The following is a 24,711-nucleotide window of genomic DNA, read 5'->3' on the forward strand; positions in this document are numbered from 1 at the left end:
AAAAAATACAAAAGGATTTAAAAAACTCATTTTCAGGAGCAATGGCATAGCATTTGGAGGTGCAGCCAGTGCGATGCACCAGGGCCCACAGCACTTTGAGGGCTCATCGCGGGCTATAAACAACTGTCAACATAAACGACCGTCCAGAATAGAGTAACAGATCTTCTAACAGAGTAGTGCTTTCAGTTAGCTTCACACCGCCAGTGAGGAATCATCAGGTAGCTTGGGTATTAAAACACAAATCTTTTTGTTATTTTGAAGTTGGAGAAAAAATACCATCAAATCTTCAACTTCATCACTTTGAGTAGAAGTAAAATTAGCCAAAACAGTACTTAAAGATGCATTTCTGGGTACATGTCACACTCTCTCTGCATGCAAACAAGCAGCAGATCCTCTAGCCAAACAGTTACATCATGCACCTTTAACAGAATTCTATACATTAATTGCTAACATATACTTGTCAGCAAACCAAGTATCCTCAATACTATCGCTTAACTGTGGTTAACATTGTAAATAAGAATTTGTTCTTAATGGTTTGCCTGGTAAAATAAAACTTATGGACGCTTGACAAAAATGTAATATATTTCTGTATTTCCCAATGAAAATATTCATATGATATTGTGGCAATCCATCAGAAATGTGCTATAATGTGCCTGTTAATGTCTTATTTTATGATCCATAAAAGTGAATGAACTGTTAAATTACACAAAGGTGGAGAAATCACACTTTATACCTTTGTTTGGAAAGCAGCTCTTAAAAATAAAACAAAAATTTTAAATAACAGACAGTGAGCTTCCATTATTTCTATTTATTATATGTCTTCAAAACTACAATTTTGACACATCTTACATCTTACATACAACACATCTTAATACTGTTTATTCCTATTGCCACAGTAACTTACAGAATTAAAAGTACACAACTTTATTCATTACAACTTGGGGACAAAAGATATACATAAAAGTAGTTTGTGGAAATTTGTGTTTTTTCAGTGTATATCAGTTTGTGCTGTGTGTTATCAATAATCAATACTTTTACATCCAGGTACATCTTGGATCAGTCAATGGAAACACAAAGCCACACCCATTATTTCACAGAGGGAAATAAACAGTGCAATTTCTACACCCGTTTCCTTTAGAGAAACGTGAATGTTGAGTGTCTGCCAGCACAGAGTCTGCTGAAAATACTGGAACATTAGATGTGTTATGCAGAGGCTTGGCGATACTGCATGCATAATGGCTTACAGTATCAGTTTGCCTTTGAATGTTTAAAGAACAAGATCTGAGTCAAAAATACTCAAGGTACATGGAATTAGTATTAGTCATCGAATAAGTTATTTATGTTTTTGCATCAATTTTTTCATGTTAAAGGAGTATTATGTAAAGATTCTAATAGAGGGTCCATCACCTGTTTGTTCCTATGGATATGCTATTGCTTTGCCTGGAATGTCCCACAGTATGGCATATTGGCTGGGTGACTTGATGAAACAAAAAAATGTAAAAGACAAACCTATCATATTGATCAATCACGATTTTCGATTTGATTATCTTTGGCCGTTTTCATTATGTATTTCAGAACATAAATTTGCCATTAAAGAGTCCCATTTTTTTCCCTCCAAAGTGTGAACTCAGCTCCGAACAGCATGCTTTTACTGAGAGACGATTGGCTGTGGACCTCTCAATTAAAAAGACCCAAGCTGATCATTAAATGAATGGAACTGGATCTCGATTAAAATGTTATTAATTGCACAGCCGTAGCATGGCAATAAATCTATCCCTCTATGGAGACAAGCCAATGACACCAAAGTCACGTAGTGAAACTTTAATTTTCTTTCATCTTTAAAAAATATTTAGTGTCAAATGTGAGGGACAGTTACTTTCACTCTCTGGGGTAATATATTCAGAGTAGGTCAGACAAACACACGACACAATGTGCACACGTGTCCATGAAATGACACCTGAAAAATGCATGATGGCCTTGGGAAAGTTAATATAAACAGCATCAAGAATTTAAGCAGCGTTTAACCCCAGCCCCTCACAGCTCATAATCATGTTACCCCTTTGCTTCAGCTCTGCTTTCGTAGCTCCTGTTTCCTTAGTAACAATGGAGGAATATACACAGGACTGGGAGCTATTACACTCTCCAGGTGTCCATCACAGGCTAATAAGGTGGGAAATGGCACATACAGTACCATGTACTTGTACTGAATACCATATATAGTCACCGCACTTAAGGCCAAAATAATGTACATGAACTAGAAACTTATGTTACGTTATGTCAAGTGCAAGTAACTGCATTGTTTGTTTTTTCAGTACAATCATGTGACAAAAGACAGATTTTCTTATTGAGTACACTGTCATCAGCAAATGTCTGTCAACACATCATGTCCATCTTTTGCAACTCATTGAGAGCACTCTCACTGCATCAGCTGGTATCATCTCGGTACAGAATAGAAGCAAGCTGAAGAACACTGTAAAGGTCCCAAAATTTCTCCTTCTGTGAGCAGAAAATTATGAAAAGATGCACCAAGATCCTCCAGGACCCATCACACCCCATGTTCCCAGAATTCATTGGGCTCTTGTGTGGATATTGTCCAGGCTGCAAGTCACAGAGGAAAAAGGACACCTTTGTCCTAAGGGCTGCTATCTCCCTGAAGCTAGCTGCCCTGACAAGGGACCACCTTACTTTTTTGACCAATTCAATTCAATGGAGATACTTGCTTAAAATGTGCTCAAATACCCCATACAGGAAATAGATAAGCAGTGTTGTGAGTAGGGCTGGGTATCGTTAAGAAGTTGCCGATACAATACAAACCTTGATACACAGGCCACAATACAATACATATCTCAATACAGTTAATTTTTGATTTGATGTGATATATATTTCAATTCAATTTGATACAGTTCAATAAAAATAAAGGCAAAATCATGGCTGTGATACTAAAAGTCTTTGTTAAATCATTTCTTGAGCAAAGTCCATATGAAACATGCCCATTTTAATCCTCAAAACAGTGAAAATGTCCAATGTGTCACCTAAACAAAACTGTAGTGCTGTAACAAAATATTTTAGTAAAATATACCAAAAAATGCTCTTGGCGATACAGCAGCCCACGATATTGATACTGTACCCTCACATTAACTGATATGATATATCGATATTTCAATATTTTTGCACACCATAGTCGTGAGCAAAACTGTCTTGAATCTCTATGATTTGAGCATGCATCTGACCCAAAATGCACTTATAAGATGATAACTATGCAAAAAATGGGAGATAATCTCAAGATTCACTCCAAAAAACTTCACCTCACTTGCCTTCTCCATTCTGCAGGAGTGCAAGTAACACCTTATATCAAAAAAATAATTAGCTTTAGACTTAATAAAAATGTTGGTCAACAAAGACTTCAACCGATTAAATCAACTAAAACAACTAAACTACTAAAGAACTAACAGGATTAAACCTAATCAATCTGTAACATTATAATTAGAATTTATTATCTAAATTAAACCAATCAATCCAGTTGTGGTGCATGTGGCCAAACCCATGACTGTCTTCATGATATATTACTTCTGGGGTATAATCTTTTAATAACAAAAATCAAACAACATAAAACAAAAAGAAACAAAAGCCCAATATTAGACAACCTTCAAATCTCCTTGCTGTAACCTGCTCTAGCTTTGTCACTGATTACTGCTGTGTGCCATCCTCAGCGGAGCTCCTGTTATTGAACAAGGTCACGGAATAGGAGGCAATTTTAGTGGGGCAAATTATGACCAACCAGTGACTCACTTCTACCGCCAATATTAGAAAAAAAATCAAACCAAGTCCTCTAGCGTCAGCACAACCTTTTTCACACCTTCTGCTTAGACGACAAATTTCCATCTTCGCTCACAATCAAAGAAAACCTCTCTACTGTGCATCTGTCTTATCTTTAGTATCTCATATCACGGGCTTCAAAACTGCTGATGCAATATGTACTATTTTAAACGCATGTGGTTTCCATTTCTGGTGTTACAATGAAAGATGAGTGCAGCTACAGTGACCAGGAGAAACACGGGATGTGGGTTTGGGACTGAAAAAAGAAAAAAACGTGACCTTTTCATAGTAGATGCTCTAAGTGTTTTTGGCAGTAACTTAGGCTTGTCCACCCAACTCGCATGCAATGTTTGTGCAGCTTCACTGGTAAAGCAAGAAGCAGACATTTTCTTCTTGGCTAAGCTGGACAATTGCAGGTTCATGAAGAAAAAAACATTTATAAGTCATTGCATGTATATTAGTGGCGATAACAAGCAAATGGGATTCTTGTGAGTAGAGTAGCTCCTAGTGGGGAAAATGAGAAAGGAAGGAGGAAAGATGCCATATTTGGCAGCATGACTTGCATTTACATGAACTATATATTCCTGCAAAATTGATAGAGCAGGCTGAATAAAATGAGGCCAGAATTACAATATAAATTTGAAGGGAAAAAATTAAAAGATAACCTCCAGAGCAGGTATAATGCTATGCTATGGCATCGCATGTTAAATTTTAACAGGAGGCAACTTAAACTTTCTTAACTTCTAAACATGATATTTTAAATTACACATTAATGAAGCAAGTTTCTGCTATAAATCATGAACAAAAAACTGTGCTAGAATCTGCTTATTTTATAGGACATCAACATGACAAGTTGATGGCACACATGAACGCTCAATACAAAAATACAGCTTGCATTGATTGTGGTGACAGAAAAAATATCTCCATAGTAAATCTCTTATGAATAGGAAGTAAAATGCAATATTCTAAAGGCATTCAGAGGGATAAAAATGAGCTTCAGGTCTTTACTTGCCCAAACAATGAAAACTATTGATCGATAGACTGCAGCAGTTCAGAGATGCTCTATTCACCAAGTGGTACTTATTCACAAACAACTTTGAGTAAGTGGGTGATGGAAAGTTGGTGAAAGATTGGTGTTTGTGGGACCAGAATGAGGAGATATTTTCCAACATTTTAGTCCAGCGAGTGGCAGAAGGGAGACTGCTCTGGTCCAAATCATCAGTTTGAATGGCTGTGTTACTGCCTGAGCTTCATATCTGAAGCCATGGCAGGAATTGGCCACTAGACTTTGGATTTAGCAAAAGCACTGAGTAGGTGACTTGTGGTAAGCATGTAACCTAGACAAAATACATTTTTCAGTAGTTACTGTACTAGTCCACTAACCCAGGTCATAAGATTGATTCCCACTCATACAGAGTATGAGTATCTGTTCTGCCATTAGGCAAGAATTATCATGCTGAGTATGAATGTCATGAGAGATTGATGGAGGTAGGAGAGACCTATGGCACTTATTTGTTACCTCACTTCTGTCAGTCTACTTTAGGGCAGCTGTGGCTACAGCAGCAGCTTCCCACCATCAAATATGGAGTAAATGAATAGTGACTACAGGGGAGGCTGTTTTATTTCAATGTCAAGAATGCCAAACTAGTATATAAACATATTGTATAATTTATCTAATAGTTCAAGAGTTGAAGAGGGCAGATTTCTGTTAAAGAGTGTGCAGCGTACGAGTGTACAGAAAACATGCTGTACTTCTACTGCAAAAGCAACTCTTGCTGTACTTATTATTTACCTACACTGGCCATGAATACACTGAGTCTGAAACAGCAGTCCAGACTAAATGTCTTTTATATGTTTATATGATTGGCTCTCTAGCTGTGAAGCTGTGTGCATGCCTCAGAGATATAAAGAATGGAAAAACAACTGAGGAGGTTGAAGAATTGTGATCTGAAAATTCACAACATAGGAAACCACACTTGAACACACCATACACTAAACGCTATTAGCTATCACTAGCTTGCCCTGTCTAGCCATGATTATATGAAAAGTAACAGACTTGCAGCAATGCATTTTAATTTTTAATAGTTAACCACAAGGAACAATTTCACAACACAACTGTTGGGACAGGGGGAGTTGTGTGACATGATCTACATGGTCTATGTTTAGACTGCCGCTGTCCTGTGCAGATGTGAGGCTGACACAGACACGTCCCATTTTTCATGCATGTATTAAGAACAGTCTGCAGCACTGCTATTTCAGTCACAGCAAAACACCAGGTGAGAATCAGAGGTATTAAACTGCTTTGTTCCTGTGTTTGAATCTGGGAAGTGGGGTATTGCCTTAAAACAACAAGAAGATGCCTGCTGAGATGAACCGGGCCTTTGCAGTTTTTTTATTGTAAAGTTTACTTTGAAATGTTTCTATTTTGGTTTTGTCAGATGTGGTTTATAGGTGGTGGTTTATAGGTCAGGTTTGATATTCTGTTTTATTTTATGCCATGTATTTCAGTGTTTGTTTGTTTCATTTGCAACACTATGTTAACGGTGCTGTTAAAAGTGTGAAAAAAAGCAAGCAAATATCAGAGGTCAAAGTGGAGATTTGCCACAAGGATAATGACAACAACTAGCATGCTAGAAGTGCAATTCCTGGTTCTCTGACAATATAACAGACTTTAATTAGAAACAGACAAAACACAGAGGTTATACAACATAGCTGCACTGGGGAAAGACAAATGTCACTTTAATAATGTGAAAGAACTCAGCTTTCAGCCCCTAAATATCTGTATATATTTTATTGCAAGACAAGTAAAGACAATTTATAATTATGTTTGACCATGTAATGTATCAATAATATATTCACAGATTTGGGATTTTGAAGAAACCTTAAAGTCAATATGTAAGCAGTCAAAACAGAAATCTGCCCAAATGTGAAAACAAAACACTTTTAGCTTAATTAATGTATGAATGCTGAAAGAGTAAATTTAAATTAATAGCATAACCTTTTACTTCATATTGATTTACAAAGGTAGGACTCTTCTGATAGAAGTTCCCAGAGGTGCACTACATTCTTCAACAGTATCTTCTCTTGTTATTCTCTCACAAGCACCCCTCTTGGGACTTTCTGAAACCAAGCACCAGCTCAATAGCGTTCTCTACTTCCCAAATTAAAAATCACTACACATCACTGAATGGACTGCGCTACAATCATCAAGTAAGGCAAAGGACTACTGTCAAATCAAGAACTAGTCTGATTTAAGTAAACGAGACAGCGATTTTGTCAATAAAGAATTCATGAAGTGTGTCATATGCAATATTCAGTCGATGTTTACATTATACATACTGGTTCAACTTTGATCCAGCCACTTCAACACAATCACACTTGAGATTTATGTATTAGACATTAATTAAAAAAACAAACTGATATTGCCCCAATAACTCAGGACAGTAACTTCCGATTCTGAGTTGCTTTTTTTTTTTTTTTAAATACATTTAAAATATATTACTGTCTTACTGAAAATAAAGTCCAAACATGAAAAAACTGTTGTGTCCTCCGGAGACCATTGTTGAAAATGTACCGATCCATAGCCCGTAGAAACTGGAACCCACCAGATTTATGAGATGCATGAACAGGTGTTAAGTTAGAAGTTGAATTCTAGTCTGTCTCGTTAATGTATCAAAACTAATATACTCTTTCAGTCCCAATTCAACAAAAAGCATGAGAAGAAATATAATAAACTAAATCAAAATTCAACTGGACTCTAGGAAAAAAGGACTGCCCATGGCACACCACTCCACTGGAGAATAGCTAAAACCCATATATCTGTCATTGTACAAGAATTATTACAAACAAAATTGCAAATCGCTCTGCATATTCAAAGAGAAAACACTCTGTTCCAACTTGTCATGTCATGTGGTAATACAGGAAGGACTCCACTGTCATTTTAAACTCCATACACCTTCACTGGAATCATCTGAATAATTTCAGCAAGAGAATTGCTTATCTCTACAGAACTAAAGGTTAAAGGAGCTATTAACTTGAAAACTACAGTTTAATGACATCACAAGGTGGAACAAAATATTTGGAGCTTTGGAGATGTAGACAGACTAATAATAAAGGATTACTCAAACATGTGTGAATGAAACAAAACACAATGCCAGCTATGTTTTTGAGGAGGTAGCAACGTTCTAACATGGCTTAAAGCTCGCAAGCTCGAGTCAGCTTTGCTGATATCTTCACTCAGTTGTTAAGGCTCCAGGGTGTTCAAATGTGCACTGTGAACTTGATTTTAACACATAAATCACTAATGGACCTTTTTCCAAATTCATTCAGTCATTTTGCGTAGAGCTGTCTAATATTCCTCCCCTTCCTATATAAATGTATATGTCATATTTTAAATTGTGAATCAATAACGTCCTTGAAAAGTGCTCACTGTGCATTTGAGAGACATATGAAAGAACAAATCATGACAGTGACTTAAATGCAATATAGATAAATTGCTTGTATGATATATGCAAATTATACGTGGGTGTACAATGGGAATGTTCAACTTGCTATGAGGAGATCTCTGCATGAAGCAAGGACACCATAAGGAACAGCTTGCTGCTTTGGAAACAGATATTGGCAGAATCCCACGCCACCGTCACACTGTATTTCAACCAATTTATGCACGTCTAACTGGGTCCTAGAATTTCCAGTTTGAATATTATGTTAATATTGTCGTTAATTAAGTTTAGCATCTTTACAACGCAGGCTAACGCTATTCCCAGCAGGGGCAATTACTCCATAAATGCCCTTAAAGCATGCAGCATCTCTCTGTCATAAAACATTGCATCATCGCCAGCCAATCACAGGGCTGCAGTCATGGGGCTTTGTGTGGCATGGACTTGGGAGACGGGCAGGTGTGATCCTACAATAACGATAGCCAGTTTAAACCCATCTTCCTCTCCATGATATGGATGATGTTTGTGGACAAATATTGGTGGTGACTTTTGACAATGGCTTTAAACAAAACCAACAATGCATAAGGCTGCTACAGGTTTGCCCTTAGTAAACATGTGACTAATGGTTTGACATTGTCCAATGAAAAAAGAGAGTAAACAGAACAACAGGTGCATTGAAGATATGTTGTATATACACCAGTGCAATTATGCTGTCTATGCAATAAGTTCAGCTATAAAACTAAATAACTAATATGCATTCAATTTACTAGGAACAGAATAAAAACAAGATCATTATTAAAAGAAAACCAAAAAAAAACACCTAAATCTAGAGAGCGATATGGACAAAAATTAAGATTTTTTATTTTTTTTTTACTATTTCAAAGATTCATGAGAATACATTACAAGGATTCATAAACGGTGTGATATAAAGTGACTGTAAATGTTTTGGTTGTAGTTCTAGTATCTAGTCTAGTAATCTAGTTAATCGATTAAGAAATAGGAATATTACATTTTAATATTATTAATTAGAGCCATGAATAGAAAGAAGACTACACTGTTTGGTTTGTTTTTTATGTAGAAACTGGGAACTCTTTTTGCAGCCAAGTTTTGCTGCCAAATTTTATTATGGATAATATTCTTGACATTCAAATTTTCCATATATCCAAAACTACAACTGCAACAGTATTTCAACATCTCCTTGTAAATCCACATTCTTTAATTTAGTAAAATTCTAATTTAGATTTTGATCGTAGACTTTGATCATAGGTGAAGGAGATCTGAGAGTCCGTACTTAGACTGCTGCCCCTGCAACAAGGCTCCAGATAAGCGGAAGAAAATGGATGGATGGATCATAGACTGCCCAGTCAAATGAAGCTCACAAGGAGTAAGTTGTAGGAGCAGTGATATGACTGAACTACAATTTTTTTTATTGACGGGTATCTCTTAACAAGTTGGTTTATTTGCTTATTGTGTTGCAAAATGATTGAAACTTGTATGCATGTGTTAGTATGTTTCCTTCGCCTCAGAAAATGCATGGAGTTACTTCTTGATTTCACTTCCAGTATAATTCCACTGGCTTGCTTTTCCGGGCAGTGGTCCCATTTTGCATGTGCACATTATGACAGTCTACTTTGAGCAGTATATTCACATATCCATCGCCATTTTGCTCAGTCATCACAATCATCCACAATGCTCCTTCTTCATGACTATAGCCTCTTTACACAGCAGCAGCAGCAGCTCATCAGCTCTGACTCTGGCTGCTGCAGAGCCCTCCTCCCTAGACCCCAACTCCCGCTCGGAGGATCAGCTGACAGCCGTGTGTGTGTTGACATAGAGCTAAGCTGAACATACATGATATTACATGAAACCATAAAGCCAAAGGATCCGCTGTCTGCATGTGCAAATCTATATTAGGATAAGCACGGACAATACAGGCAAGCACAAGCTTATGTGGTCTAATTATATTTAAGTTTTATGGAGGATACAATGTGTAATAGGCTTTATGTACTTGCGATCTGGGTTACTTAGTGACACCACCATCCTACTATTCTACTATTTGAATCAAAAACAGCCCACAATGTAGATGATAATGATGAAATGATAAAATAATAAAATAATAATAATAATAAGAAAGCTATATATTGAAAAGGGATGTAAAAACAAGTGTGAAAATCGATTTTATTTAGTAGTTCACTTTAAAATTCTGTTTAAACCTGAATGCCTAATTAACATAATCAACATACTAGTATAAGCTAGATAGGTCACTAGGTCACCTTACCAAATGTGAATAAAACAATTTCCAAATTTTGAAAAACAACAATACTGAATAAAGCAGACTATTTAATGAACTAACATGGTAATAGTAAATCAACCCAAATTAGATATCTCCCAAATTAGATATCTACATGATGTAAGAAATCAACAAAAACTATAGCCTAGAAACCATAGCTCAGTGGTTCAAAGAATTACAAGTCAGACTTCTAAGAACACCCGTCACAGTGAGATCCCGTGTCTAGCACATGTACCACTGCTCTAGCCGCCTCGCGCCTGTAACGCCTGTGTCTGAATCCACCAGGGTCTTTGCTAATTTCCTCTGTGCTTTGAGGAAAACGCTAAAAGTGTCAGACGCTAGAAATTAGTCCTCTCATTTTAGACTGAAACATTTGAAAGGTCAACTGCAAAACGCAAACCCACGAGCAGAGAAAATGACCAGACAATTAGAAGACTATTTAAAAGCGGTCGTGAAAGCAGCTTAGATAAACATGCTTAAAGAGATGTATGAAATTTCCACCGTAGTAACAAGTCCTTCTATTGCTTTAATCATTTTGACAACACACAGACAACATGCAAATGTAAAAGCCAGTCACCAACAAATTGTCAACTCACCGGAAAATAGTCGAAATAACCCTTTTTTGGGCTTGCCATCCTTAGAAGTTCCCTTAGTTTTATCTTTGTCTTTCATGTTGCCTGCCTCGCTCCCACCAGCTACCAGACTGTCCCTGGGTAATGGTCATGCAAGTGAGGAAGAGGAGGAGGAAGAAAGGCGGAGAAAAGAGGAGAGGGAGACAGAGGAGTTATAGGGAGGGATGCAGAACAGTAATCTAGTCCAGCTAATAGTACTATGGAAATTTAAAACGCTACTTTAAAGTTTGGTATTGGCTATGTCTTGATGGCATACTTTAAAAACAGCAATAACAATCCTATAAGCGTGTTTTATCAAAGCACTAAACAGCTTCCTCAGGGTGTAACCTTCCTATTACCCCATACACAAGCTCTGCTGCATGCATTAAATTCACAAGAAAACATTTGTTAAACAGGGATCAGTGGCAGCTTGGAAATGAGAGCAGGAAAAATATTGTAGTTTATTAGGGTAGAGTTATAAACCAATATAGCCAGTCAAATCCAGTTGTGTTAAGGAAAGGGAATTATTATTATAACAGCTGATATTGGCTCAAGGGATTCAGGCATCTTCAGACGACCCACCCATCCAACCATCTCCAGTACCATCCCCCATTTAGTCAAAGCAGAGCTGCCAAGTTCTCACCATTAAACTCTCATTACGCCTGACAGCATTTTTTTGTGATTATTTCTCTTGTAAAGTGGACTTTCTGTTAACTGGACACTTTGGGCTCTGTCTATAGGGAGCGGTCTCACGAGTCACCTCCCTCCACGCTCACACCCACCCGCACCACCTGCTTCTCTCACGCTGCTCCTGTCTCCTGCACCTGTCTCCTGCCCCTGTCTCCTGCTCCTGTCGCCTGGTCCAGTGCCTCTACATCCACAACACTCCTCTAGCACATCACACGCCTATCCATCGTACCTACTGCCATTAACTGCTCCTCAAGGGATGTCTCTCCACAAGCCCCCGGCCCAACCCCCATCCTCTGCTTTAATAACACACTGAGAGCTACACTAGCGGCTCCGTAGGACAGCACAGAGCCCCCGTAGCACTGAGACCTGCAGGAGAAGTGTGTATTAAGAAAGGGAAGACATGCCTTGGGATGGTGCATTGCCCATGCTGCGACACGGACCGCTGCAGCTCAAAGTGATCGCGTTTCCTGTTTCCCCCTCCTCTCGTTTGCTCTCTCCTCCTCCCTGGCTTTGCCGCTCTTCACAAAGCTCGTAGGTCTGTCCGTCCTCGTGCCAGTCCCCGCACTCCTATTCGCTCCTCTCCTTCTCCGTCCTCCTTCCCTTTTGTCTTTCTCGCGCTCTGTCTTTTCTCTGCGCTTCCACTGGGTCCTCCTTTTTGTGAGATGGCTCTGCTCCAGCGGCAGAGCTCCTGACAGCACTGCGCGTGTGTGACAGCAAGCACGTGTGAGTGTGTGCGTGTGCGGGCGAGTTTGGGGGGAGAGAGAGGGGCGTACTCTACAGCGATAGGTGCGAAGGGATGCTGTGCATGCCGGTGCAGTGCTGATCAGAAAATCAAGTGCTAAGAATAAGGCAAAATATGGCTCATAATCAATTCACACTCACATGCTTTTTTCTCCATTCCACTTTCTCTCTCTCTTAAAGACATAGGAGCTGCGCTGCATTGCTGGTGCCTGGGGCTCTGCTCTCATGATATGGTAATAGCTTACAGTCTAGGGACATGGTCCGATGAGGGACTCAGAAGCTGAACTAGCAGGGGGGTGGGCGGAGAAGTGCTTGGAGCATCTACTGTAGCAGGAATAGGGCGTTGGAGTGAGAAAATTGAAGGTCGGGGCTGTGAGTATAGGGTGCATATAGAGGCAGGGTGAGCTCTTGAAATACCCCCTTGTGACAACAGTAGCTAATGATGAAGCTGTGTCAAGCCCTAGGCGCACTTGTAGTGGATTGGCATGGCAACCAGAGGCAGCAGCAGCAGGTGAGAGTCAACAGCAGCATCAGTGAAGCATGTGGCTCTGCCTGCTGGGATGTTGTTTGTGAGCATAAATTAATGCTATTCATGTCACAACAAATACTACAGATGTATCATGCTGAGATGGGCCAGGCCTACCTCTGTATGTGCACACTTTATGGAAATGCAGTTAATGTTTTCTACATGCTTTGGACACTAGATTGTAATTAATTTTAAAAATAAAATGCAAACTCTTGTTCTCTGATTGTGAATCCTTGCAACTGTTGTACGCTTGCGTGAGTTCCATGAACAGAACAGCCTATCTCAAAAGTGCTTACCTTAATGGAGAATATTTGCATACTGTCTTGGCAATATTCAGTTGTGTCCTGCCAGGAGTTTGACCAGTCTTCCCCCTCAAGTCTCTCTTTCTGATGAGCCTTTTTCCTAATTAATCCAGACACAAAATTCAATATGAGACATTGACATAAGAGTTGTGTTTAGGCTGAATAATTAGGACATAAAGTTATAGAGCTGTCTGGAAAAGGTCGTTAGACGATCTCTAATATAAGCTAATGAGCAATGATGAATTAAAGGAAGTACAAAGTGTAAAGTAGAAAGAGTGTGTCAGTAAAGGCCAAGAAGAGCCTCTTCTGTGATGAGAGATATGAATAATGTATTGCCCGGCTGCCTGACGACTTACACACTATAGAAGGTCCATCACGACTGTAGCCTTCAGGAAGAGGGTATGAAGGGCAGAGGGCATATTCTCTGAAAACAACATATGTTTAGATTAGACAGTAGTGGACACAGAACAAACAAAACATGTAATGTGTGTTAAAGAACATCTATTGTGCTGATGTCTGCTATATAGTGATAATGTACAACACACGTGGATCACTATGTTATAATTTTCACATTTTAAATCGCAATATCTAAAAAACCTAATAAAATAAATAATTCGTCTGACTTCTGTGTTTGAAAACTGCGGTGCCCAATGGGAGCAAATGTCAAGGTAAGTGTTATCACAACAAAAACCCGTGAAGTTGTGAGAAACTCCGATTAAGAGGGTAAATGAGAAGGAGAAACAACTAGAACATGGTTAAAAGTCAGTTTTGCATAACAGGTCTGCTTTAAATGAAATAGCATAGAAAATCCTGTATCATATTAATTGTTCGCACTAGGCAATCCTGCAATTTTTGATAATTTTATTTATTTATTAATCCTTTAGTTAAATTATAAGTGGAAATGTGCTTTAGAATTTTGTCTTGTTTAAATACATTAGCAAGATTTTAGGTTTTCTAAATGTATATGATTACCTCTTGATAAACTGGACAGTCAAGTATAGCCCTAAATACATTTATCAATTATTAAATTAGTCATTATCTAAATTGTTTTAGTTGTTAAAGTGAGTCCTGAACTCTATCTACCGTACACTGTTCTGTCTTAAGACCAGTGTGTGCACCTCAAATGCTTGGGTAGCTGTGTTTGTGTTGCAACATGTGACAAAAAAGGACTAAATAAAGATTCTAAATTGGGGCAGAAACTGGTGCAATACTAGAGTAAAGGGGACATTTCTGCACAGATAGAGTTAACTTCACCAAAATGCATGTCCACTCATAACAGAGAACTCCAGGCCATATTGATGACAAAGGGTTTAAACCATGTATGCCTCATTGATTTCATCTATTGAGTCGATGTGAGAAGGCGCTTATTGCAGATTTGTAAATAGCTGGATAAGCATTTCTGCAGTTGGGTGGTTTGTAAAGGCCTCTTCTTTTCCACTGTCATCTTCCAGACTGAATTGTTGGACTATACAATCAAAATAATGATTAGGTTCTCGATTAATTCATGGTCTGAAAATAAACATTTGATTTCCCATATTTACAAAAGCAGTTTGTCCTGGATGTCCTCTTTCCTCTCCTGCTGGCCGGTCTGCGCCCATCGACCCAGAAAGTCCTCAGTACGTCCTGTGATACAATAGATCCGCCTTCGCTTCAGTGGAAAATGGCCATCGGAGGTTGGAGGGCTCAGAGGGAGGGGGCTGTGGAGCAATGTCAAACAAAGTGTGGCTAGGACACAGCACAAGCAGCCAAGAAAAGTGGATTGCTTCTTATTGTTTAGAGGAATTCAAGGTAGCTAAACTCACAAAACACTAAAAGGTTCTACATTATACTAATTTGACTCATGTGAGCTTTTAGCCATGTTAGAATGTTGTTGTTTCATCAAAAACATATTTGAAGTTGTGTTTTGTTTCATTCACACATTTGAATAACCCTTTATTATTAGTCTGTCATCTCCAAAGCTCAGAATATTCTGTTCCACCTTGTGATGTCATGAAGCAGTAGTTTTCAAGTTAACATTTCCTTTTAGCTTTAGTTTAAAAGAAATTTCTAATGCCAGGGTTGAAATTATACAAATTATTCTAGTGAAGGTGTATGAAGTTTATATAAACACAGTGGAGCACTTTCCGAATTACACCACATGACATCACAAGGTGGAACAAAGTGTTTTCTGTTTGAGAGAAGAACACACCGTAATATGGGCCCTTTAACGTTTAACCTTCATGCTCCACTACACAACCTCTACTTATGCATTAAATTATATGATCTGCGCAGTAGGTCTAGAAGTGATAAAAAATAAAAAATAAAGTATTTTATTTAGCAATAGAATTGGCATTAGCATTTAATACAATTTTCCATCTTCTCAAATAAAGAAACTAGCCAGGATGTTAATTAACTACAAATTGCTTTACATTACACATACATTTCATGATAATAGAATAGGCTATAACATGTAACATGTTTTGATAAATTTGCTAAAATAAACGATATCCTTCACATGTAATGCTGATATTGTGACATTGCACCAGCTTTCATTAGCAACAGAATTAACATTTAGCACAAATTTCTATCTTCTCAACTAAGGAAACTGTAAAGGTGTTCTCTCAAAATTAATTACACAATCACACATACTAGTTATTTAGCTAGATACTAGTTATTTAGCTATAATCCGGTGCAGAACATCTGTTTTTTTTTTGTTTTTTTATGATCTTAGTGTCTCTGCACATTGTCCCTTCAAATAAAGACGAAACTATACTATATAGGCTACAAAAAGGCATAATGGTGTAATAATTAAGAATTACATGTTTTGCAATGCCAAAATATATGCAGTTATTTAAGCTGCACGTAGACAGTATTAGCGCAACATACTTCATTACATTATTCAATACAAGACATGTCCGTGCTGTATTTTTATATGATTTAAAGGTCAACGTTAAGTCCAAAATTAATATTTGTATAGTATTTCTTACCTGTTTGAACTTGAGCTGTAATGCCATAATTACTTGTGATAATCACTTACTCCACGCTAACGCTAAACCATGTGGCTAAATAATAAGCTAGCTAGAGTTTGTCTTATTATTTTTATTTTATTATAGACCTATGTTTAAAAGGTAGGAATAACAACCACTACACAGGTCTATACACACACACACACACACACACGTGGGTGTGGTGTGTGTGTGTGTATATGTGTGTATATATATATATATATATATATATATATATATATATATATATATATATATATATATATATATATATATATATATATATATATATATATATATATATATATATATATATATATATATACACACATACATACACAGTCTATAGGTCAGACTCAGACTATTGTGCAAGAGCTTCAGACAGATGTCTAACCAAAAACAAGAACACCCCTGCAAAAAATGGTAAGTGGCCTTAAAATATTAATTAATCGTGCCCATATTAAGAATAGCTATTTTTTTGGGTAGCATCTTCATACTATCTCATTCCTATACGGTTTTAGCCTTAGCTTGATGCATTTCCTGTGTTAGATGCGGATGATTTGAGGGCAGATTGGACATATTGTGTGTGGATGCTTTTGGATTTATTGCCCACTGAGCAGCACCGTCTGTGACCCCGGCCTGCCAATGAATATATGTGAGGATTTATGGTATAGGCTACCACAGACGTGTAACTAGTCTACTGACAAAAACATTTCATTTTTGGGTTGCACGCACCTGCCAACCACCTCCACAGATATTTGGGTTTCATCAGACTGTATGCCCACTGTGGTCACCATACATTTTTACTGTAAGGCAAGTGGCAAATGCTTAAACTACTTCACCACTGTTCCCACTGTTTAGTTAAAGATGCGCTATGTAACTTTTCTGGGGGAGGATACATCATATGCTTGTCTCCATGATGGAAATGTGGTTTATCTGGAATGTTTCCCAGTATGGCATTAAAATTGTTTAACTCCATGGAGACAAGGTATTTGTAAAAACAAGGATTAATGCCATATTTTTGGAAATTCCGTGTATAATATAATAACATAGACTGTAAGCTATTTATAAATGTATGTAGCTAAGCCACTAGAAGTTGCATTCCAAATAGTAAGTGTGCATGGAGGCTCCATCCAACTGACTTTACATGGGAAAACAGTCACCCGTCTGTCTGTGATTGCTGCAGTGAGCCTCATCATTTTGGTCTTAAAATGCTCTGTATGATCATGGTGTTTTTATTTTGCTATTTTGTACGTGAATAAAATCCTATTCCTAATATGGAACTCATCTTCATATCCGCTCCTATGACTGCTATCCTCATGTGCTTCATTTGACTGGAGCCGAAAGCTATGGGTGATGTCACACTCCCTTAGTCCACTTCTTTATACAGTCTATGGATTGGATATGAGTGTACCACATATGCATGAGGATTTGCATTTGCTTGAGGCTAAAATATTATAACAATCATTAATCTTAGACTTTGTACATTCTTCAATATCTCCAGTGATCGATAAAACTACCTTGGGGTTGTCTTTGTAGGAAGCAGCTTCACTGTGAGGTCAATGAAGGGCCAATGTGCTGTGAAAATAACAGGTGTGATTCTACACATCAACGCGCAATTTAGTGAATCTACTGAGACCAGATTTAAAAGGTCAAGTGTAAGCACAAAGAAAGGAGAACGTGGAGAAACATATATGATTTGAATTATGTCTAGGTGAATTCTGACTCATTTCAAATTCTGAGCATGTAGGGATTTAAAGGGCTCATATTACACTATTTTCTGATCCATTTTATAATAATCATTAAGCCCTAGAGTTTCCGGTCTCTTCTAAACAAAAGGTAAAAGGCAGCTGTTAACTTGAATACTACCACTTGATGACATCATAAGGTGGAACAGAGCATTTTGAAGTTTGGCGGGAAAGACAGACTAATAAATCACAAGTCCATGTATGACCATTCATAACCAAAATGCCTGTCAATCCATTTTATCTGTCAACATTAAAGTATATTACACAAAATTGTGAACTTTAAGTCATGTTAGAATGTTACCAACTGTTCAAAAACATAACTGGAGTTGTGTTTTGTTTAATCACATATTTTTTAGTAAGCCTTTATTATTATTCTGTCTTCATCGGAAAAGCTCAAAATGCACTGATCCACCTTGTGATGTCATGTAGTGGTAGTTTTCAAGTTAGCAGCTACCTCATACCTTTTGTTCAGTGGAGATTGGCAATTCCATGCCTGAAATCAACCAAAATGATTCTAGTGAAGGTGGATGGCCTTTAAATACGCACACTTTTTGTATTATCACACAACATCACAAGATGGAACAGACCGTTTTACATTTGAGAGAAGAACTCAGCCTAAATATGCAGGGTTTTGGTGTTAAAGGTGTGTGAAATGAAACAAAACACAACTCGAGTTGATGAGGAAACAACATTATAACATAGATCAGAAAATAAAATAACATGGGCTCTTTAAAATCTCAAATATTTGCATACAAGTCCCTATGTACTTCTCCCATCTATTACCTACATGCAAATTTGTACCCAGCCCCATGTCCTCTTCAGTGTCTACACATGGCTGGCTCTATAAATACATAAAGTGCTGTTTCCTAGGTAACTGCTCAGTGGAGAAAAGGCCACCAGAAATCGAGATGGAGAGGAGCGATAAGTGGCCGCCGTGGCACTTTGACAGTCAAGCATGCCGTCATGCTACCATGACATGTCGCCACGCCAACCACCAGAGGTAAGTGGTGATTGTTACCGGGGAGCAGACAGGGAGAGGGCAAAAGGGGCTGTTGTGTTGGGACATGGGGTTTTAGGGGCTCAGAAATATGGACTTTTCCTAATCATTAATATGAGAGGGGGTCTATGTGAGACCTCAGTTCCAGAAATGACAACTTTCTGTTGACTGGCCTGAATATTTATTATGGGGTATTTTGCCATCTACTTTTTATCTTTCCTAGCCTATTAAGTAATTTTTTCAGAATTTTAGGACACCCCATCACCACCTTATATATTGGTTTTAAAAGCTGTGCTGTGGTTGAAAATTAGTCACTTTTTTCTTTTAAACATTTTGATACATTGACGAAAGGCAATAGAAACATTTCACCATTGATCATTATATTAGTTCTTGAGTAATCTTGTATCAACCCACGTCCTCCCTTTTGGCAAGGGGCGTCAGGAGGGGGTCTCACCCAGATCAGTGTAGGATCGCCACTGATTATGAAATGCAATTATTCAACAACTACCATTTTATTTCGATAGATTAATGAAATAACTCTACAACAGAATGTGACTTATCCAGTTCAAGAAAGAGTATTAATATTCCCTTTTATTTTTCCTTCATGCTCTTTTCTTAATAATTTACTGTTCACCGCTCATTAAATAACTCTCAGTTTTGGCTTTTACTTGGAGTAAGTGTTTTAAATGTGACTTCACTGCCATCCAGTGGTTACAGTAGGGCATTGCGACTACAACAGAGTTGGTAATGAGCCTCTTGTTCGGTAATTACTCGACGATGATTAATGTAAAATTAGCGCCATTGCACTAGTGTGTGACAATTTAAAACTAAATATTCTCAAAAGTCCTTAAAATGTCACCTATACACAGAGAGATGATTGTCTCAGTGAAAACATGGTTTGTTATAGATATGTATTTATTATAGCGCATGTTCAAGTTCAGTATCTGTTAAGGTTGCTCATTTGTTTAGAAACATTCTTGAAAAGTTAAAGCTTCACGAGTGGACATGTGAAACATTTTGTCCATTTTGTTTCCAAATAAAACACATTTACATATTTATATACAGTGTACATTTGGTTTTACTCCTGGAGTACCACTATATTAATTAGGAATGCATCCAACATCTATTCAACAAAATTAATTAAAACTTAAAGGTGCATTGTGCAATTTTTCTGGTCAGAGTCCGTCAAATGCTTTTCTTCATGGAGGTGTTATTGCTTTGCCTGGAATGTTTCACAGTATGGCATTAAACCTTTCTATCATCATGGAGACAAAACCAGACCCAAGTTACAGGTCAGGTTTGTGGAGAGGCCGCTCATAATGAGAGATATGATGTCTAGGTATTTTTGAGCTATAAAACCACCTGTAATTGAGCTGTTTAATGTCATATTGGGGAACATTCCTAGCAGAGCAGTCACATATCCATAGAAACCACCACGTGATGGACCCCCAACCAAAAAGTTATATAATGCATCTTTAACCAAAGACCTGAATACTGCTAATGCACTGTTCAGGACTGGACCCTTGTTTGAACATATCTTTATAGTTAGTTCTTTTTAGTGTTTTTACAGACTGCCAATATTTCTCTCTTGTTCTGAATAATTATTGTCATTGTTTAGGCCTGTCATGATAACACATTTTGAAGCACAATATATTGTTATAGAGAAAGATTGCAATAAACGATATTATTGAAACTGCTTTAGTAACTCACACAATTAAAATAAAGCAGGATAATCCCAATAAACCCATTTGTAAAATATTCACCTTCACTAAAAGGTTGAGCTGTAACAAATAAATAGCCAGGAGAACCGATAATTAGCCACAGAAATGACTTATTCAACCCTCTGCAGCTCAGATCTTTTCTTATTACAACAAAAATAACTAAAATCCCCAATTTCCTAAGAAAATGGCCACAAGATAAATACTGAGCCCCAAATATATTGTCTCATCTTTCATATGTTGAATGATAAGTCAGTATAGTGATTATCATGACAGATCTAACATTGTTATCATTGTGAGGGCTTTACTAAGATTTGTGCAAGATATGCAAGCTGTGCCAATGTTAAAAGGCCAGGAGAAAGACACCCTGTTTACCCACATGCCAAATGTCCAGTTCAACATCTAATAACAAAAACTGGTTTGGGAATGTTTGAGGTCTAGACCAGTCCAACAGCACACCAATACAATAGACCCTTTTCTTATGTAAACTGGTCTCAAGAGAAGAAAGTCAAAGGGCAGCACCTGCTACCATCTGTGCATGCACAAGTTAAACATGCAAAGAGAGTTATAATAATTATACATTACCCAAAGAAAAATACACAACCAACCTTAACAGAGAGAAAAGGGTGTCACAGAATAGAAACCAAAACACAAAGCTAAGAATACACTGTAATTTCCCTTCATATATGTAAACATGCACTCAAGCATTTATTGCCTCTAGATTTGTTCTGAAGTGAAGTTCAAGGTGCTTAATGATAAAACCTCAACACACAAAGCTCATCAGTGCCTGTTTTTTTTTTGTTGATGTCTGTTGTCTAAATGAATGACAAATAAATTCTAAGTCAGTACAGGGCTGTTAATTATATTGATAGCTGTGTAATATTGGAAGATAGTTGCTTCAGACCTAAAGTCTGGGATGGACTTTTTTTGTGGAAAGACCAATGCAAATGGTTTTGTTGCTGGCTTGAACAGATTATGTTGGATTAAAAGTAACGTGCTAGTAAAAGGCACAGGAGGGATGCTCCTACTCACATGCATCCTTCAGTTACAGGATTATTCCACAAACACACGTTTACACAGCCCACAGCTGGCCTAAAGTCCAACAGAGAAGAAAAGGGGAAAAAGACTAGAGATCCACTGAGTCCAATCACTGCTTTAAATCGTCTTGAGCTCATTGGAGAGCCACTCGAGTCCCTCGTACAGACCGTCTCCACTGGTGGCACACGTAGACTGGATGTACCACTTACGATTACGCAGAGTGTGCAAGGCCAGGGCATCTGTGATTTCTGGGGCAGTCAGTGCATTAGGCAGATCCTGCAAAATAAATAGTTATTGCATGTTACAAACTCACAAAAGATTAAATTAATATGTTGTGCTGTGCATCCATTACCTGTTTGTTTGCAAATACGAGAAGCACAGCATCCCTGAGCTCATCCTCGCCCAACATCCGATTCAGCTCTTCTTTGGCTTCAGCAATGCGCTCCCTGTCGTTACTGTCCACCACAAATATTAGCCCTGGAAACAGAAACATTTATTATTTACATAAACATGCATCAAATCTGGTTATTTTATAATGATCTTGTAATTATTTAGTGCAAACCTTGTGTATTTTGGAAGTAATGCCTCCATAGTGGTCTGATTTTGTCTTGACCACCCACATCCCAAACTGTAAAACTAATATTCTTATATTCTACAGTCTCCACATTGAAACCTATCAAACATAAAATGAACATTGTTAAAACACTGTTATTGAGATACTAGGTGTACATTTCTCACTTGCAATGAAACTTACCAATAGTTGGGATTGTGGTAACAATTTCTCCCAGTTTCAGTTTATACAGTATGGTTGTCTTTCCAGCAGCATCTAGTCCAACCATCAGTATTCTCATCTCTTTCTTGCCAAAGAGATTTTTAAAAAGAGCTGAAAGAGACCCACCCATTTTTCGTATTCTAAAAGAAGAGAAAGTGCATTTCTGTTTAGCAAAAAGAATGCTGCTGTAAATCATGGAGAAAGAAAAAAAGTATTGAACTGTTACAGTGGGTAATTGCTTTGACAGTAAATTATTTATATACATTCCTAATACAGAATACTAGCACTTGTGTGAAATTTCAAGAATTTAGACAGCTGCTGACGGACAAGATAACATGTTTTGACTTGTTCTGTTTTTTAATATTGCAGCATAGAATGGTTATTTTTTCATATATGTAATAATAAATAGATAAAGTTAAATTTACTGAAAACAATTAAAGCCTAACTGTAACTGGTAATCGATATATGGCTATTGTTTATGCTTCCTCTGCTAAAGAGCTTTTAATGACGTGTGCATGTCAGCTGCATTGTGAAACATGCAGCAGAACAAGCCCCTCTGAAACTATTAGCCCCACGTATAAAAAAAAGTGATTCAGAAAACATACACATTTTAGTAAAGCAAATACAATGTGCACTAACCATAAAGTAATTACTGACTGTACATAAATCAAATCAAAATTTTAAATGGGAAAATATTTTAAATATTAAAAAAAAAAAAAAACCTAGGGCACTCCAAAGGTTTGAATTCAGATGTAGAGTTTTACTTAAATCTGCACTGATATAGCCAAGGACGTATTATTCTTATTTTAATTTGGTAGTAAAGGCTATTAAATAAATTTGAACCTTTGAAATGCCTGTTTTTTCAACTTTGCATATGTTTTTGTATATTTCTGAAGTGCCCCAAGTAATTATGGCATTATCTAGAATTTTTTTTATAAAATGTACTCAAATTAGAAAACTGAGAACACTAAAACCTACAATGGTAAAACAAAAAGGTAGTTCTCATACAGCATCAAACTGTCAGGAAGAGAGGTTACTACTCAGTAACAAAACCAGTAAGGCAGGTTCAGATTACCAAGACATGTAGGCTTATAGATGTGGAAAATTTCTTTAACACACTTTTTTAGTATTATTGTTGAACGTGTATATGTGGGGAAATCTGAAACATATGGTATAGGGTACAACCGATTGTGGCAGCAAAATCAGGCTTGGGCTCAAATAACATACAGGGAACTGTATTATTCATTGTAATCCAAGATGACGTCTTAATTTTGCAGAGGGGTGGTAAAGAACAACAGGCTCAATAATGCACCACCCTATTTATAAATGCAACTAAATACCGCATGTACCACGCCTTTGTGCGAATGTCATATTGCAAGTATGTTTAAAAAGGAGGTATTTTGTGATTTAGTACATCAATGATCTGGTTAGTTTTTTTCAGATTAATAACAAAGATTAGACACATTCAGAGATGTTCTAGTGGGAGACGCTTTTTTAAATTGAAAAGATAATGACTCCAGCCTCGTATGATATCCAGATGACAAACGAGACATTTTAGCGAAATACAAAACAACTTGAGCTGTCTTTTCTGAACACAAACTTTCAGCAGCGTCAGTAAATACCCGCTGTTTTAACGTGGCGACTGGACTAAGGAAACGTCGGATATTACAGCCCATGGTCTAAGGAAATGTATAATAGTTATATGAGAAAATGCATACCTGAGTTTGTTTGACAGGAGTCAAGTCTCCAATCTACAAATGTCGCTGCGTTTCCGGGTTGACGTGTTCTTCTTGTTCTTGTCTCAAACTGTGGACCGCAGGAAAGTACAACTCCACCGCCTCCAAGTGGCAAAGAATATAATAACATAAAGACCAATACAAATCCATTTTGTATTATTTCTAATTTAGCCACTTCATCTTATATTTTGGCTATATCAACAAAACATAATGTCCTTTTGCCTTATGATACACTAAGCGAGCAGCATCTAAACAGCCCAGTGTCTGACCAATCCTGGATACAGTGTGCTAGACCTTATAATG

The 24,711-nt window shown here is 37.4% G+C and overlaps 1 protein-coding gene across 1 annotated transcript; it reads right to left on the reverse strand.

The window, feature by feature from the left end:
* Positions 1-20,041: 20,041 nt before the first annotated feature.
* arf2a (ADP-ribosylation factor 2a) lies at positions 20,042-24,479 on the reverse strand. Its single transcript, XM_020931781.2, has 5 exons — positions 24,391-24,479; positions 22,655-22,812; positions 22,463-22,573; positions 22,253-22,377; positions 20,042-22,176 (listed from the first exon to the last, which is right to left on the reverse strand). The coding sequence occupies exons 2-5, from the start codon at positions 22,800-22,802 to the stop codon at positions 22,018-22,020; spliced, it is 543 nt and encodes a 180-aa protein (XP_020787440.1). The 5' UTR covers positions 22,803-22,812; positions 24,391-24,479; the 3' UTR covers positions 20,042-22,017.
* Positions 24,480-24,711: the final 232 nt, after the last annotated feature.

Source organism: Boleophthalmus pectinirostris, unplaced genomic scaffold (assembly GCF_026225935.1).
Source record: "Boleophthalmus pectinirostris isolate CB_2022bp ecotype Guang Dong unplaced genomic scaffold, ASM2622593v1 HiC_scaffold_17, whole genome shotgun sequence".
Taxonomy (NCBI): Eukaryota; Metazoa; Chordata; class Actinopteri; order Gobiiformes; family Gobiidae; genus Boleophthalmus; species Boleophthalmus pectinirostris.

What these genes read in the sequence shown, in the direction of transcription:
- arf2a (XM_020931781.2), bottom strand. Translation starts at nt 22,802, where the DNA reads ATGGGTGGGTCTCTTTCAGCTCTTTTTAAAAATCTCTTTGGCAAGAAA. An exon ending in TTACTTCCAAAATACACAAG is followed by an intron (nt 22,378 to 22,462) that starts GTTTGCACTAAA and finishes TTCTGTTTCCAG; the next exon opens with GGCTAATATTTGTGGTGGAC. An exon ending in TCGTATTTGCAAACAAACAG is followed by an intron (nt 22,177 to 22,252) that starts GTAATGGATGCA and finishes TTTATTTTGCAG; the next exon opens with GATCTGCCTAATGCACTGAC.